At 34.4% G+C, this 19,533-nt stretch overlaps 1 protein-coding gene across 1 annotated transcript in view; it reads left to right on the top strand.

The window, feature by feature from the left end:
- Positions 1-19,533, top strand: part of LOC150094607 (cell adhesion molecule Dscam1-like) — a 198,716-nt gene that overhangs the window by 54,920 nt on the left and 124,263 nt on the right. Inside the window, exon 3 of the mRNA XM_090411603.1 lies at positions 12,955-13,116. Within this exon, the coding sequence (XP_090267729.1) occupies positions 12,955-13,116 (162 nt within the window). The remainder of the gene's footprint in view (positions 1-12,954; positions 13,117-19,533) is intronic.

The following is a 19,533-nucleotide window of genomic DNA, read 5'->3' as shown; positions in this document are numbered from 1 at the left end:
ACATTAATAATTATGCTAAAACTGCTACTTAACGAAGTAAAAATGCACAATGAGAATGGTCACATTCCCATTGTGTAATGAGATAGGGATTAATATATAACCAAGTAGGTAGGAATTAATATACGAGGGTGATCTGAAACGTTCTCGGCCTCGACCATAGATGGCAACACCATCGGCAAGATTTTTGTTGTAAGTTGGTACATGTGTCATAAGCATCCATGTGAAATTGCAAGTCATTCTATCAAGTAGTTTGTTTTATACACTGTCTGTAGCAAAAGTGTTGTCTGAATCCCTTGATATGTATAAAACAGAGTATCGTGCGGTTATAAAATTCTTTGTAAAAGAAGTTTTAACGCCAAAAGCAATTCATTCGAAGTTCATAAAAGTTTATGGACACTCTTCCCCTTCGTTTTCGATTTGGAAAACGAAGGGGAAGAAAACGGATTAAGAAATGGGCTGAGTTTAATCGTGGCCGTACCAGTCTTGAAGTGTAACAACACCAGAAATCATTGATCAAGTGCACGATGTGGTATTGGATGACCGGCGAATCAAAGTACGTGAAATTGCAGAGACTATAAGCTTTCAAAAGAACGTGTAGGTTATATTTTGCATGAAGAATTGCAAATGAAAAAGCTTTGCGCAAGATGGGTGCCACGCTTGCTCACAGCAGATCAAAAACGCACTCGCATGAAAATCTCTGAAGAGTACTCGGAGAGTTTTAACAAGAATAAAACTGATTTTTTGTGCGTTGATTTATTACTATGGATGAGACTTGGATTCCATTACACACCATAATCCAAACAGCAGTCAAAACAGTGGACAGAAGCCGGTTGTACAGCGCCAGAGAAAAAGTCGGTTCCATCAGCAGGAAAGTTCATGGCATCGATGATTTGGGATGCTAAAGACATTTTGTTTATTAATTATTTTGAAAAGGGTAAAACGATAACCAGGGAATATTATTCCGATCTTTTAACTAGACTAGACAAAAAAAAAGGGAAAAAATCATCTTTCATCAGGACAATCCACCTGCCCACAAAGGTGTTAAATTTCCCATCGCCTTTTGGCGATGAGAAATTTAAGGGATATGCACAATTAATTGTTGGAAAATCCACTCTATTCCCCAGATTTGTCTCCCTTTTACCTCCGTCTCTTCCCTAAACTAAAACTTTTCCTCGCTGGTCAGCGTTTTTCTTCGCATCAAGGTGATTGCAGCTGTAGAGGAGTGTTTTGCAGATGTCACTTAGCACCAATACAGGGATAATACTTCTAATGGTGCTGGAGCATCGTTGGAATAAATATATTAGTCTAAAAGGGAGATTATGTTGGAAAATAAAAATAATTTTGAAATTGTGAATTTTTATTTTCCATTGTTAGGCAGAAAACGCTTCAGACCACCCTCGTACAAGCAATGTTTAAATCTATAAACCATCTCCTGTCTGTATTATTATTATTACTGGCTTTCCGCTGGGAAACCTAATTTATTATATCTAATATAAACAGATATATATATATAAACAGATATAGATATATATATATATATATATATATATATATATATATATATATATATATATACCTAAAAATAGCTGCATTAAAATTTTATTTTCAGCGTAATTAGTGTGTTACCTGAATATTATTTAGAACGTTTATCAGATATTCCAAAAGATATATTTACAATTATAAACATTCTGTTTCTTTCCCTCTTTACAGCACACCTCAGACCCTTTGTATCAGGATCTGATATTATCAAATTCAATTATCTGTTCATAAATTCTAACTATCTCTATGACGAATTGATGTAATAACGTGGATAATCTAGTGTAATTGACTAATACCGCAAGTGGTATCCTTCATGAAGGTTAGCTAAATGGATCTGCTACTAATTCTAACTGAATTTCCTTCGCTTAATGGGAAGACTAAAACGTACAGATATATATTTACTCAGTAAAACAAAATGGACTTCTAATTGTGAATGTTTGAGAAAATCCACGTGAACATTACTCCAATACTATTTTGAATTACAGTGTTCGTATAGTTGGAAGATGAATTTGTGTAGCCGGTGTGTTAAGTTCCTTCCTGCATCGTCTTTAGATTCCTATGAAGTGTCAAGTAATAATAATAATATTTAGTAACCTTCCATGTATGGGATTAATATAATAAACAAACCCGTTTATATAAGATATCTGTTAAATGAAGCTGTTCTCAGCGGATGAAAATACCAGATTTTCCGAGGTGGAACACCTGCCATATCCTGCATGAGATTGCATAACTCATCTGCAGCTGAGGATCATTTAAAAAGATGAATCGGTTTCTAGACGATATTAGAATATAGATATTTATCTATGTAAAAATGGAAAATTTCCATTATCATTTGAGGATCCTCCATTCCTCCTTTCTGAACTGGGCTCCAAAATACGAACTTAATACGATCTAAAAACAAACACACCAGATGAAAATATCAAAATATCATAGAAATAAAAAAAAATATATTCTTCAAAAGGCTGATTGCATGTGAATAATTTTTGTTTCTCTTTTCCTTTTTCGTCTATTTTGCCAATATAGAATGCAAGCTAAATAACAAAGACATATTTGGATGTTTCATCAACGCTAGTTACTATTACGAAGTATAAGAAATATCTCGGAACTTGTCTGAACTGAAAGAACAATAAATAAAGTTATATTAATAAAATAAAGAAAGAAAAACACGTAAGACTGCTTCTGTTATGAACTACCTCGCAAGCTTCGCACCTTTCGTTTAAAAATTGTCGAACACCAAACGTGAAGTTGCAAATATACTAAGGAAGTGACTTTCAAATGGCTCCAAATTTTTGTACCTTTCAAGACAGCGAATCGTGTGACGCTATTCATTACGCTAGCACAACTGCATGTGTCGCCAGGTACATTTGAAGACGGCACGCAACATTTGTTGCGTGATAATCGTAAATGCCTTTCTAACAACGTCCTAATGCTTGTGCTGTCATCGTCTTTGATTATTGCTCCCCACGAACCATTTTCACACCACGTTAAGCCTCCACTTCTTGAGAGTCAGAGAAATTTGGCGGAACATTTCGCTCACGTTTCCGCTAGCATTCATTGTATGCAAGAACTTGCTCATCTCCTGGCGAACGTGTTGAAGACCAATCTTCTATTTTCAGGAAGCGGCCACGACTTCAATACCTGAGAATGCGTTAGATTTTCATAATTTTGGCCATTAGATTGGCATTCAGCTTTGGAATGCAGCAGGGAAGTTTTTCTCCGTGACTTGTGCGCTCTTTCCATCATCCCGAATGGCGATAAGAAATTCGAAAAAGTTTCGGCCTAGCAAGAAAATTGACGGCCAGAAGACACCTTAATGAAAAAATTGTGTGATGATTGATATAACAGTAATCTAAGCGGTAGCAAAGGGAATTATGCATTAAGCTAATCAAATTGTCGTATACAAGTTATATTAAAAACTTCCACCACTCAAGATATCAAATTGCCTGCAGGATTCGTTGACCCCTAATAGTGATCGGCTGTATTTTTTTTAATTTTTTTTTTTAAATATGTAGAATTGGGAAAACTTAAAAGGCGTGATTCTTTCTCACGAAAAAACACAAACGTTCGTGCGTCCAGGCAATAGCAAGTCATGAGTTAAGTTATAAAAACGCTTGCATTTTAAAATCCAATACTGCACGACAATACTACACTCTACTGAGTGAGAAGACACCGCGTTTGTTCTTTAACTGGAAAGACCCGGATTCGAAGTTTGTCCAGGATACCACAAACCTTTTTTAAGGACTACTAAACCATCCCAGAGTGTGATGGCAACGGTATACTCCTGGAAACACCCGGGGTTTTTGATCCAACACAACTGGAAAACTAGCTAGAAAAATACGCGCAATTAGCTGACAATATGAATGATTATTCTCTTCTGTCAAGATGACTTGAGTACTTCATGAGTCCATCTTCTCCACTATTCTCTTAATAAAGTCTTTCTTGAAAGATCTTGAAAGCTGCTGATCTGAGCAGCTTTCTTAATATTGGTGATCCAGCTTAGTCTACCCCTTGTCCGTTTGATGGTTTTCCGTCCCTGTAGGGCAATGCAAGATAATCTCTATTGATTCATTCAGTTTACATGCCCATACCATTTTAATCTCTTTTTATTTAGTTTGTCTAATATTAGTTCCTTGTCATTTAATTCATCCCTCACTATTTGATTGATCTTTTTTCTCAGTCCGTTTAGTTTGGTTTATTTTTCATAAACATTTGGACTCAAACGCTTGTAATTTTATTTTGTCTTTTTTCTTTGTTATCCAACTTTCAGATCCGTAGAGGACCACAGGGTTGAATATTTTAATTTCAGCTGTTTACTTATTTTATTACTATTCCAAAAGTTATTTAGCTTTCCTATTACAAACCAACCTAAACCTATTCTATGTTTTATTGTTTTCATATAATTTAGATCTTCAGTGATGAATGATCCCAAACAGTTAAACTGAGTTACTTGTTCAATATATTTATTATTAATATTAACTAGTTTCTTTTCTTTCCCTATTATCATTATTTTAGTTTCAGTAAAATATATACTCACATTTATTGTTAATTTGGTTTATTTTGCTAATCATGGATTTCAGATCTTCTTTGCTGTTAGTGAGGACTATATCATCCGCATATTTGTTAAGTTGGTTCCATTTACTGAGAGACCAGTGCATTCTTCTAGAGCCTCCCCGACGACATTACTAATAGATATATTAAATAAGTATGGTCAGAGTGGATAGCCTTGCATAACTCCTTTTGCAATATGTATTTCTTCTTTTTCCATTTTATTAAATTTCACTATTTACTTCGTGCCTTGATAATAAGATTAATACTATAAAGGGATTTAGGTTAGTTTTTTTCAAGGAATTTGATCATGTATTTTCTACCTATTGTATCGAAAGACTGTTCAAAATTGATGAAACAGCAATAAAGAATAGAATTGTTTTCTATTGTAAAGCCTGCTAGTCTGTGTATTACAAAGATTGCATCAAATGTTTCTCTGCCACTTCTGAAGCCCATTTGTTCCTCTTCAAAGAATTTTCCTAGATGGATTTAATTCAATTTTGTATACAGTGACAATATAAAAAACTGAAAAAAGCATTCCGAGCCTCCATAAGTTAATGTATTTGCAAATACTGCTACTAGTAGTCATGACGATTGCTCACGATGTATACTCCGGAAAAGAAAAAAAAGATCCAGCCTACTTGCTATGTTTATTATTAACTCTATAGATAGACATCAGCTTTTCCTGGCTTCTTTTTAGTGTACATCTCAACAATGCGGGCTTGTTTGTTTTGAATGCTGTGAGAATGCCCATGCTTCACTTCACTAATTTACATTTAGCTACATAACTAAATCGCCTATACTAAAGAATCTAAATGAAATCCTATCTAATCAAAGAATCCCTTTCAGCACCATTCGATTTGGAAATATTTCTGCGTGTTCCCTAAGAAGATATTCTCAATTGTGTCCACATTACGCATTGATTAAATCCAACATTCAGTTATTTCAGTAGAAAATCAGCTATTTTCTTTGCGTTTACTTTATTTGTATCTAAAGGAAGCAGCGATTACACCAATCTCCAACTAGTTGTTGTTGTTGTTGGTTACACATTAAATGAAATATACTAAGTTTATGACTGTACACCCAATGTTGTCCCGAATTTAAAAGAATCAATGAAAAACAGTTCGAAGGGTATTTAATCGGATCCGAAAATCAGGCAAAAAAATTGTTCAGTTCGTATGGCAGTTTCAAGTCAAACAAGAGAATTCATTCAGTTGGTATTAAACAAACTTCTCTTAGTATTTTCTTTTATTTTTAAAGAGACAGTTTTAGAAAACTCAGTACAATTTCTTGTCTAAAAATGACTGACTGCAACAAAGATCAAATAAAAAATGGCGTGGTATGGAGATGTTGAGGATATTTAAAATTTGCATGCAAACCGTAAACAGCTATTTGATACTTTGTATTCATATATGCTCATAGTAAGTTCAAAGCGGATTATTCCGATAATAAGCCGCATGTCATATGTTATTCAAATATTCTTTGTACCAAAGGAATACCTGCAATTTATTCCTTTGTGATGTTAATCGCATTTCCACAGAGAGTTCATGTCATTCTTTGATGCTCGAAGCTCGCTCTACGTTTGATCTCACTCTTCCTATGAGCAAAATCAGCTGTATATAAATCCACGTACTTTAATTCCTTGCAGAAAGTTGTAATTATTTCGGTTACATGAGGTAGATAATAATGCTTGTCTTTAGTGCTACAGCACTGAAACCTTGTTTTCAGATTCTCTACGCTCAGTAAAAAATACTGTTTTTTTACGCGGCATGCATTTAAAAAAATCCTTAATAAGTCTATTAAAATCCGTTACATCCCCAGCGAGCTTTATTTTTCTTTATAAAATGAGGCTACTAAAATTTCTGAAAATTAATAATCTTATATTGATGGAAAAAGAAGAGAAAAAAAACATTAAATGACAAATATTTGTAGTTCCATAATTATATACTGGAAACAAATCAATCTCACTTTAAAAAAAAAATTAACAAATTTCCTTTGAGTTTTAATTTGACAGTCGCATACGTTTTAAACCAGCTCAGTAAATTATGAAGTTTATCAATTATTTATTTATCAATATAAATTGCACAGTAAATATCGGTAAAAACTTTTATACAGATTATCCTCGTATAACTTTATCGACTGGAGCATGTCTGAAAAATATTTCCTACTTGGATTAATATAAAATTCTCAATACCAAAGCAAACATTAGACCATCATAATTAAAATGGAAATAAAATACTGAGTCTAAAGTAATCGATTTTTTAAATACTAAACCAGAGCCTCCGTAGCTCAGTCGGAATAGACGAAACCCTTTGGGCGGAAAGACGTGGATTCGATTCCCGTCTATAACGTGAGGAACCTTTATCTGGTTTCTTTCGACTAAAGATGAGTTAGCCGGTCTCATACGGTGACAGAGGTGGGAGTTCTCCAGGAAACTCTGCTCTGATGTATCGTCCCCTAGAACAGGCAAACCGGCCCGTGAACACACACACACATGGATTACAGTCAAAATACAAGTCTCTCATGGGAGGACACAACCTCAATCGGTCCTAAGGGAGGGATGAGGAAAATTGGGGGGGGGGGGGGGTAACCCCACACGACAACAACAAATACTAAACCTGGAGATTCCATGACGTGACACAATAAGATCTGATTCAGTTTAGTAGGAACCATAAAAGCAACCTTTAAGGACATTTCATTTTAATTTGTTGGAAATCTATTGGAAGTCATGCATTCTTATTATAATAAGAGTCCACTGCTAAAAACGAAATTATTTTAGGAATTTATAACATTTTCCACACACCATTAAGTCATGCTGATTTGCTAGTCAACAATGAAAGCGTGACACTATTTGCACGAGTATATTCAAAACAACTGCGAAGTTAGTGAAGATAGCATGAAACGTAATATACCGATAACAGTAAACAGTTATAACAGCTATTATTCTCTCTTTCTCTCTCTAGCCAACTCTTTGATATAGTGTGTGCATTTAACTGTCAGTGTTCCAAAACTAGAGTGAACTTCTCTACTCGAGCTTGAGGGAAGTGATTACCTCCAGAACTTCTCGACAGATGGGTTACACGGTAATCTGAAAATTACCGTGTGACAGCTCATCACCCTGTTGTTAAAGGGGCGCTTTAGTGCCAGTGAACCGTAGGATCGTCCTTAAAGTGGTACCATTAGTAATCTGTCACGGCCGTCCGCCGCCATCGGCATGTGGATGTTTGGAAGCAGTTCTGTTTTCAGATTGCGGGTGCCTGGAAACAATGCAGCCAAATATGATCATCTTATGCTTTTTGTTTTCTAACTCAGATAATATGAAAAAAAAGCACCATGTGACTTCCGGAGGAACTGACGTGAACCTGAGGAAATATCAAGGGAAAAGATTAATTAATTAAACTTTGATGTACTTGAGAATGTTCATGTAGCTTTCATGCGATTGTTTCAGGTTAGTCTTCAAAATGAAAGTATTTTCTCTCTTATTTCCGTTATATAAAAATCATCAAATGCACTCTTTTGGATAGAGCGATTAATTTTAATGTTGTTTCTTCACAACGTTAGACGAATTAGATGAATAAAATTTCAGCTTTGAGCATGCAATCGCAAGTGACCTGATCAAAGACGAAAGTGAATAACAATCACTGCGCAGATTAATTTAAAAAAAAAAAAAGAAGACGAAACTTAACAATTCAAGTGTGTATTGGCGGATATGGTGAGATTTTTCACACGCATTTATCGATTTGACGCGCATATGGTAATATGCGCCAAATGTCTCACACTGACGGTATCATGTTCTGGCACGTGTTTCACTGACTCGTGTTAAATTATTTCGCAATTGAAACGACATTCCAAGCACTAGGAAATATTTCCTCGGAGCTATATATGAATCCGGGCAGAATAATGAGGTGCTTCAAATCTTCATTTTGAAATACTTTCCTCGAACAGGCAAAGCAAGTGCAAAGGTATTTGGGCAATTCTCGTCGCTTTCCAAAATATTCTTATCGCATTCTGAGAGATCTCTGTGTGCAGGTGATACTGAATAGCGTAGTATCGGATAAAGGAATGGTCGGCATTTTGTTGCTCAGCTTGAATGAGCGAAGCGAAGTAAATCCAGTGAGGTGACACCAGGGTCAAGGAAAAAGTATAATAACGAAAGGAATATATTTTAGGTTATATGCAAAACTTCAATTGGATAGAGAACATTTAAAAGAATAAAACACAACATGCAAGTGATTCTTCAAGTTAATGGAAAAATTCAACTGAAATAAAAAGACAATCAACTTTGAAATAGATGTATGGAATTATTTAAATTAAGGGGATATTAAATCCCACATTGTTTTAAAACCGAATAAGAAACTCAAAGATTGGAATCAGAGTTTCATGCCGAATATAGTATAAAAAAAACTTTAAAAGTATCGGCGAATACTAGCGTGAGCTAATGCAAGTAGTCCTAGAACGTAGTACAAACACGGGCAACTCGTTGCAAAGGTGGGTAAAGTTCAGATCGCTATTCTTGGTATTTTCCATAATGTAAAAACACATTTCTGGAAAATATTATGGAAAATATTTAATTAAAAAACACATTTCCTAGGAAATGTGTTTTTACATTATGGAAAATACCAAGAATAGCGATACGAACTTTACCCACCTTTGCAACGAGTTGCCCGTGTTTGTACTACGTTCTAGGACTACTTGCATTAGCTCACGCTAGTATTCGCCGATACTTTTATAGTTTTTTATACTATATTCGGCATGAAACTCTCTGATTCCAATCTTTGAGTTTCTTATTCGGTTTTAAAACAATGTGGGATCTAATATCCCCTTAATTTAATTAATGTTTATATCGCCGAAATGAAGCCTGTTGGGTCTTTATATTTAAGATGTATGGAATTTTCTTCAGTAGCCAAGTGGCAGAATAAAAGTTGAAAAGAAAATACGGATGCAATTATCTAATTTATAAATCAATTTAAATCAGGCGTGGGAATTATATTGGAATACATCAATCATATTACTACGATGCTTGGAACGTAACCGACTGGTGGATCTACTGGCAATAAAATTAGAATAGTGATTTCAGTAAAAGATCCATCTTAAAACGGTAAGAATCAAACTTCTTGAATCTCTTACTTCCACTATATATGGAAGACAGAGTGGAAGTAAGAGATTCAAGAAGTTTGATTCTTACCGTTTTAAGATGGATCTTTTAAAGATGGGAAGGTGCATTCATTTTGTTTGGAAAATGATCATTTTATAATAGTTCACCGAAAGCAATCCTTAGATTGTTTTTCCAGACATTATTTACCGTATCTAACAAAGAGGTCATACAAAAAACATTTGGATATTAACAGCTTACCGCATGGAGAAATGGTCGAAATTTTTCTGCACATAAAAATAAAAGAATCTCAGATAACAAATGAAAAGTGACGAACTGGCTTGGAGTCTGCCGTTCATTATGTCTTGCGGGATTGCGGGCTAATGCGTTAACCCGAGGTGAGCACAGCCAATGGCTACATCAAGTTAACGGAGTCACAGCGCTCTTGCTCAACCTTGCGCAAAAATTAATGCACCTTAAACAGTTGATTCATCAAAGTAAAGACGTTGTTATATAGGATTTGATATTTCATTTTAAACTCGAGAAAGTGTTGTCAATAAGTTAATTTATTAGCTAATAATAAAAGTAATAATTCTGTGCACGGTACACACGTCTGAGTTGTTATATCTGGACTGAAACATTTCGATGTATACGTCAAGCTGGATTACAGCTAAAGCAAGTAAACCATGGGAATAGTTTATTATGTCATTTAATTAAGTCTATTCTCTAGGGTTTCAGTTTTAACGGCTTGGTTGAAAGAAAATACGGTTCATTTTGACTAGTAATAAAAGTCAACCCATATGGATGCATATTCGTAGACAGGCATTTCTAGAAAGAGAAATCATTGGCATAGAATTATCGTCTTACTGGTCTCTTCAAAATATGAGAGAAATTAATTAATAATCCAGCGTTTTCGCAACTGAAAGTTATTCTTGTAACTAACACTCCAGAAGATTGTGCTGATGTCAATTTAGAAAGGATCTCTTGATTATGATACCTTAGTTTGGATATGTGCCAGAAAAAAATCTGAGTTGATCTAGAAATAGCTCTTGACGTTACTAATGACAAATGATCCTACATTTCCAAAAACACTTCGGGAACAAAGTGTTCCCGAAGTTTTTTCTCTACTTGTTGTAATGGGTAGCTATCATCTTCTTCCGTATACACCGAGATTTTTGTTTATTTATTACTTTTTTGTATATATTAGTATGATCATAAAGCTAATATGTTCACTGAGCTGCTCACTTCCTTACCTCTTACCATTTAAGGTCTTCTTACTCGATAAAACAATATATTTTTGCTGATCTGATGATAATACTCAGGTCAATTATGTTGTGCTTAAAAAAAAAAAAAAAAAAAAAAAAAAAAAAAAAAAAAAAAAAAATCCTTCTTTCTATAAATAAATAGTTTTATGTTGGAAGAAGTGTACTTGAAAATACTTATAAATGCTGCAATCTCCAAAAAAGAACAGATTCTGGTTCAATCCATCTATCGACTGTATGCTGATCAGCCATTTACTTATCGTAGACAAATTCTTATTTCTCACTGTCCGTATAAGTACTATATGTTCATCTCAAATACACGTATATATGTGGGCTTGTTTATTATTATTATATTTTAATTCCTCATTATTTCCCCAAAATGTTGATATTTGTGCACAATAATGGTGAAAGCTACTAGACTTACCTTTGCTCCCCCCCCCACTCCCGAAGAATCAAATTCGAGGATGAGAAACCTCGAATTTTAGGAAGGAAAATCCTGCCCTTATAACTTCCTGCGTTTCAGAATGGATTCGAACTTCGGTCTTTTTTTCAACCAAAATGCGAATGTGGATTCGTTCTGCTGACTGCTCCATGGAGTGTACTGAGCGGATTTATCGTACCTCAAGGGTCATCATGCTAGTGACGCCTAATCCAAGTACTGTAACCAGTCAGTAAGCTCGAAAATCCTTAGTGCTAAAATTCGATCTGCAATATCTTGGATTCAAAGTTAATTATTATCATCCCGCTACTTTTATTCAAAGATGATATTCGTGATATATTTAAACAGAAGTAATCTGTCAAATGTAAATTATTATATTCAACATAATTAATGAAAATTAATAAATGAAAGATGAGAATTGTATTTGTAAAAACACGTGTATTTAACGCTGAAGATTCTGTAAGAAGACTGGCATCTCTGGGTGTGTGTGTGGGAAGGGGATAATGTTGCTTCCGTTCGTAGACAATTATGCAGTGCCAATTCTTCAAACAACTTCAATTTTAGAAATTGTATTTAGAAATTCTGACCACAGTGGGGAATTGTGGAAAAAGGGAAAATGTAATATGTCGAAGTAACAGTTTCATCTGGTGACACCTCGACAGTTTTACTGACTCCTGCAAAAAAATAAGCGATATTTGGTTTTAAAAAAATCTCATCACCATTTCATAAAAAAGAAAAAAAGAGAATGAATCAAATGCCCAGAAACCATCAACATCTTGCTTATTCCAGGCTCGAAGTTGTTCGAAAAAGTTTGGTCTTCATAGCAGGATTCCCAGATTATCTCGCATTTCTCCCACTCGCAGTATTAATGTACGATAGATGTTCAACATTTCGTGGATAATACATAAAAAAGTAGGTTTCTATTTTTCAGACATTCTTTAATCATAATTATAGAGGAGAATTTACATTCTCGATATTTACTGAGAATCTAAATTCTCCCCGCAAACTGAGCATAATTACACCTGAAAATAATACACAAGTATTTAAAAGGCAATGCCAGTAGAATTGCAACTAACTTCCGGCTTTCTATTTGCAGTTTGGCTAGAACATGCCATTCAGTAATCAAAATTTGCTGTGTTCATAGTAATTAAAACTAAGCAACAGTTCTATTCTATTCTATTATATTTAAGCAAACAATTCTAGAACTAAGTGATGCCTTACGTAATTGGAGATATATAGGACTTAGACATTTTTTTTCTGCTAGTCGTTTTTTCCTCATGTTAACGTGATGCCACAACTTGAAATTGCTATCAGTTATATACAGTACTGTACTGTACCGTGCGTAGTTATTTCATGAATTCCATAGTAGAGGTTTTTTCGTTTACCTTCAACAACCTAATATTATTTGAATCGCATTAATTTAAATCACGGTAAGGAATCTCTCTCTGTCCTATGCAACGAATATTGCAATAAATATTTATAAGCGTAGACCAACGTTTTTTAATAATATCAAAAATGCAATCAAAGAGGAAGATTAGTTTTTGGAGGGCTAACAGATTATGTTTTCTTACTTTCAGTGGTCCAAAGGAAATACAAGGTTCAGGTGTACGACGAATTTGTTGTGAAAGGAAATACTGCTGTTCTCCGTTGTCTTGTGCCAACATTCGTTCGAGATTACGTTAGTTTTGTCTCATGGAAACGAGACGATGGTGTAACCATAACTTCTACTGTTCTAAGAGGTAAGAATTCAAAATTGGAATTTTGTTTAATATACTTTATGAAGAACATTTTAAGACTAGTGATGTTGATTCTTCATGTATTAAGATAGAACGGATTTTAAAAAAATTCTGCGAGCTTGTTGAAATAAATATCTTCTCCCACTCCACCAAATGGATGCTGAAATATTCCTTACAAGTCGAAATTGATTGCTATAATTTAATTAGCCAGCTGGTAATAGTTTTACATCTTCTAATTTTATATCATTTCAATCAGTAATATTTTCAATATTAATAGAACAAGCACCGGTATTTGTTGAAACGGAGTCAAAAATATAATCTTGAAACCGAGTTTCAACAAACAAGGGGAATGTTTCAGGTTTTAATGCTTTCTATCATTAAGGGAAGGTTCTTTTCGGAGAATTTTCTTTATAATGAGGAGAAGAAAATTCAGCCACCTATGGTCAATGCATATAAAATGGGAAAATCAATTTTCTATAGAAAAGCAAATGTTAAGTGACCAAGTGTCGACAATGTATATCACCCCTACCCACAAACACAAAACTAGTCTGCATAGTTCTACGAATATGGAATGTGGATAAAACAAATCTGACATAAAAAAAGAATATCTCAGATTTGTATAAACCATTGTCTCTAGGTGTACATTATTAAAAAAATAAAAAACAGTGCAACTCTTAACGGGCTCACAAATTAGAAGTTTCCGAAAACACTGCGAGATGTTGAAAGTTTGATATGTTCATTACAAGTATTTCAAGTTCAGAGCACACACAGTATTCGTTTGTTGCTTTCTACGGAGAATTCTACGGAGGCTGCTTCGTAATTTTATCTGAATTTCTATAAGCTACTTAGTGTGCAGAACCGACAGTCAGAATATATTTACGTCACTTCCCTTTAGATATGGAGTCTCGGAGGGCGGAATATCCATTAATCATTCTATCAATCTTGATTCATGGCAAGGTGAACCAACTCCCATCCATCAACTACGATCTATAAGTGAATTGCTGACATCAATTTCTCATTCAATGAATCGATAACTCGTAAATAAAGCATTTAAAAAAAAGCAAAAGGAAACTCTTTACTCTGGAAGTTTTTTTTACTAGTTTATTGCTTAATATATTCACATTCGTTGGAAAAATCATTGATATTTACAGTTTAACAAAGTCTCTCCCTTTCCTGATCGCATGCAGTAATAATAATCAAAATTCAGATTATATTTGATTATTATTGAACGTTTACGAACATTTATGAATATTGTAAGCCTGAAAATCCAATCAACTCCAACTAAATCAGCATATGTGACTATTGCAACACTGAGTATAATATCTGACATTATAACAATATATTTGATTACAACCCACTTCTAAATAGATCGGAATTTAGACAGCAAATTAAGATATTTAGATTTTTTTTTTAAATTTAATAACAATATCTTTCTAAAAATGTTATTAATTTTAAACCGCAATGGTGGTACTCGTATTGCTTTATTGAGACAATACACACGCGCACACACACACACACACACACACACACACACACACACACACACACACACACACACACACACACACACACACACACACACACACACAAAACTAACTTCTAACACACATCATACCAATTACATGTATCGTCGAGTTATTGTCGTAACTCGTGAAGTTCATGCTGTTGTCATTCTGGATGTCAGAAAGCCTTCCTTGGAAGGCCAATAATAATAAAAAACATCTAAGCCAATGGTAGGTTTCCAACTTGCAGCCTTTTCGCTGGAGAACAGACAGTATACACTCGGGAAACCGAGCCTGCACTATAGTACAGGCATATGTGCCTACCCGTGGGCGTGTGTCTGTCGAGTAAGGAAAGGAAAGAATAATAACCTACCACTCTCACACAATCATGGCAAATTCACTTTCAAATGAAAAAAATTACAATATTATTAATCAACTTAAATATTTCGACGTTTCGATTTTTCAAACGCACGTGCGGATCTACTAAGCAACGGAGTCTAAAGAATGAATGAAGAATGAAATTAATACTGTTCACAATGAAAATTAGAATAAGACGGAGTATTTCGCGTTACGAACTAACAACAAAATTAAAACCATTAAATTATTACGTTTCGATTCAGTTTAGAGAGATTGTACACGAGAGCCAAAGTTATAAAATACTTTTACAGATGCTATTTTCTAAAATGTGTATTTTAACACCTTTCAGAAATGAAAGATAACCGTAACACTGCTGAAATGGCAAATACATATCCCTTCCCTACACTTCCATTTCATAAACTATTAGGAATTCTTGCAAATATCGGTGCTAATAATGTAATTTCAGCTACACTTTTTCCTTTGAACATGGTCTTCAATATTTCCGTGTCTCAGTTATTGAGATTTCAACCTAATTCGGAAACATTTTCAATATAGAGTAAGGCTTCAAAATTGCACTTCGGAAACTCAGTCCGTGCTTTTGTAAATTGTTTATTTCATAATCCATTAAGTCGAAAGATTTCAGCGATAGATCATCCGCTAATGACAAAAAATTCCGCAGTAAAAAAGCAATCTGCATATCCTGATTACTAGCGAGCTCTGTATGTCTACGAACTATTTTCTGTTTTCATGCACAAGAGATTTCCAATACCTGCAGATCCCATCTAGATCCCTTCCACGTCTCTTGACAGTGACGCGCAAGTCGAAATATCATTTCCTCACAGTAGTTGAGACGAGAAATTGTTCAGATCGATTCCTTTCCCCCACTTCTAAGTTTCCAGTCACTTTCTCAGACACTTATTGAATATCTGGATGATTCAAGGGAAAATTTTGTTCCTATCACAACCACCATCTTCCACCATGCGTGATAATCCCCGAGAATGTGAGATAGCTAGAAAATGAAATCAACGAGAAATTGATTCGACCTGCACTGTTAGGAGCGTTCAGAGCGCGCGCCATTTCGCCAGCGCTTCGATATCAGTAGTTTTTTTTTCTTCTTTTTTTTTTTTTACTTCGTTACTCTTGTACCCTGAAGGCATCTTTCTTTCTTAAAATCATGGAATTGATTTCAGACACTGTACTGCACCATCCCCTTTTCTCTCTGGGTGTTTCCCCCTCTCTCGATGTTTGTCTCTTTTTTCTTCGATGTCTTGTTTTGTTAACACACTTTAATAACGCAAAGTTCCAAAAGATTTCACCCGTCCTATTCTCTAACACTAGAGTAGGATGCCAGTTTTTCCTCAGGGTTTACTTACTAGGATAAAGTATCTGTGTTCTCAAAACCACTTCTTTGACCCAGATTGTGTTGGAAGTAGCTTCCAGAAAAAACATCTTTTTTAAGCGAATGACGCAATTGCTTCATGTACAGGAAATCCTGATGATCGAGAATTTCTTTTCACTTAGTTGAACCTATAGATAATAACAGTTACGAGAATACTTTGCCCGGGGATAGAAGACGCGGCTTTAAACTTTAAAAGTACTCCATGATTATACTGGTTGCTGTATCCTTTGTAACGTCTTCAATACCCTTAACACTATTTGCTCCTAATACTCGTATGAGGAACTACTGCAATTAGTATTAACTTACAACTTTATAAATTATTTCAACGATGAGAATCAAAGAGTAAAGGTTTATTTTTTAAACTTTAATCTATAAATTTATCTTTCGAGATTTCATTAAATATATATATGACCTTTTAGGTATTATTTTTCAAAGTAATCTCACTTGCCTTTTCAATCGATCCATAGATTTCTTAATGCTATCTAAGAAGAAACAGAGCTGTCTTGCTGCTTCATTATATGAAACGAATTTTCAGATAATAAGAAATGTGGTAATCCCATGGGAAGACGTTCGAATTATATGTAATGCGGATGAAGATAATTTCAAATTCAACCATTTTGGGCTTGCCTTTTCAACTGTTGTGGTCTATAATAATAGTGTTTTAAAATCACGAAGCGTTTTTGATCTATTCACCCTTGTAATAAACTCCACGAACAACGTAATATCTTATGAGAGTGAGAGCAATTTCTTGACATGCTAATAAAATGGCTGCGCATGCAAACTGTTTTTACTTCTTGATTTCCCCTTAACTTTTGTTATGGCAATTAGTTATTTTTCAAGTTATCATTCTCATTTTAGCAATATCCCAAAAGAATTTCATCCGCAATTTCAGTCAGAAGAATTTTCTGGTGTTGATCACAAATTTTTTACTTCATATCCTGCAAGAGTTTATTTTATCGTTCGTTCACTGCGTCATCTTATGAAGCTCCGACAACTCTGTTTATAACGAAATTTTTACTTTCATGCCATCTTTCGTCCAATAATTATAACCGTGTTGCTGGAAATAGCAATTACATACTGTGTTTGCTATCTGTATCGCATTCGGACCGAAAACGGTGTTTAGTAACGTCAAGCCTTTCCGTGTACTGCGATTCATCCTCACTTCCTGTTATTTCCTTTTCTGTCGCTTCACTTTAATTATTTTCTCAATAGCTGGAGAACGAAATGTGTTTGCACAATACACTTCCTTCTTGCAGCCAGTAAACACGTTAGATATAAAAATCTTTTTGATTTTCTACAAGGCCAACACACTGTCAACAAACAGGTGCTTCCTTAACAGCAAGAGTGTGATAGATGATTTATATTCAGAAAGACGTGTTGCAGAATCAGATTCTGAATTTCTACCCGGTCTCTACTAGTTTTAATTCGAAACCTCATGTGTTCATCTTTTAGCTGATTATTATATAATTGTATTAAATTATATTCTTTACTTTTTATTTACTTTTGGTTGCATAGTAAGTTCAGCATAGTCCTTTTGTTATTGTTGCTACAGAATTAAAAATAACATGACAAAATAACTGTAGCAAATATCCGCTCGTCATGATTTCAGAATGAATATAAATCATCATAAATTGATTTATTGTTTAATTCGTCTATCTTTAAAAATATCCATAATGTGCGAGATCGCAAACGCTGAATTTTGAGTTGCTGAAGCTTAATATACAAACTTCGAAGACAGATTTTCTTCCGGCATGGTATGGATATTTTCACTGTCGGAATTTCAATGCAGCGAAATCTTCATAAAAATTCCATTACATTGAGAAATAACTTCTGGCTTCATAGTTTCACTGTGCAATAACAGCTGCATGATTATTATTTTTGGAAACAGCATGTTGAAGTCACGAATGCAGCCAAATACGACATTTCTATGTTGTAATATGTTTTCTCAAACTGGGTTTTAATACATGCTAGGTAATTTGCTGAAAGTGTCAAACATGCGAACTTCTAACAAAAAATAAACCAATATTGATAAGAACGTTACAAGATGTGTACATTTCACAAACTCACATCAGGGGTTAATATTAAATCTGAACACTGGTATTTAAGACCAGAAATAATACTATGCTGATTGGACGTTTGTATTATTAGCTATTCATATGCAATATTGCCAAAATAAAACTCTACAAGTTTGTTTCCTATATTAAACAGCATCATCTGTGGCTCTTTTATATATCTTTTGAAACTATGTCGAATGCTGCGTTTCCTTAGAATCAAATAAGTCATGACATAATTTAACCTAAATGCCCATCACACTGGCTTTAAAACACTGTAGGCTAAGACCTAAAAGTGTTTTCGTTCAACATCGAACCGGCAATTTTATACATTTCTTTCGTGATATGCAGAGATAACAGCTGCTTACACATCCACAAGATTGCGACTGTCGCGATTTATCAATCCATGTGGTATATACTTGAGAATGTTTGTTTCAGAGGCATATTTCAGCCAATCCAGCACTACGCCGCGCTACCAGTCTTATGTTTTTGATGTTTACACAGACGTCAAATATCGACTGTTTCTGATGATACTGATAGCGAGATGGAAGAAAGTGTTTTTCTTAGACTGCGTGGGACACTTCCGAGTGATTTTGGTGAAGATGAATCGAGATGAATAACGAAAGAATCCGAAGACTATGCCTGTAAATATTTTTGACATTTTCAGATATGGATAGGTGACTTCCATTATTCATATAAAGGTTCAATTTGTACTGGAATATGTTTTGTATATTACATTACTATACGTTGGCATATCAAAACATACTTGGAATTTTAATGGAAATATATTTCATTTGTGAATGCCGGACTATATTTTCAAAATCAGATATGCTTTCCGTAAATACTACTTATGCAGTATATTTTAATGTTCATATGTACTGGGTAGAAAAAAGAGTCCGAATCCTATGAAATAAAAGTTTTTTTTTTTTTCATTATATTTTTTAATGGAATAAATTGTCCAGTCTCAGGAGAAATTAGAAGTGGTTTTCATGTAACCTTTCACCTACCTCCTACAGATGGGCTTCTCAATATTAGAACAAGTATGTTTTGTTTGTTAACTAGGGTCAAATGTCACTTAAGAGTTTTTGGATTTTTCATATGAATTGAATTA

The sequence above is a fragment of the Typopeltis vanoorti genome, chromosome 21 (assembly GCF_054136105.1).
Source record: "Typopeltis vanoorti isolate ZY-2024b chromosome 21, IOZ_Tvanoo_1.0, whole genome shotgun sequence".
Classification (NCBI taxonomy): domain Eukaryota; kingdom Metazoa; phylum Arthropoda; class Arachnida; order Uropygi; family Thelyphonidae; genus Typopeltis; species Typopeltis vanoorti.
The sequence above is the reverse complement of the archived record's forward strand: the minus strand, read 5'-3'. Positions and strand labels throughout refer to the sequence as shown.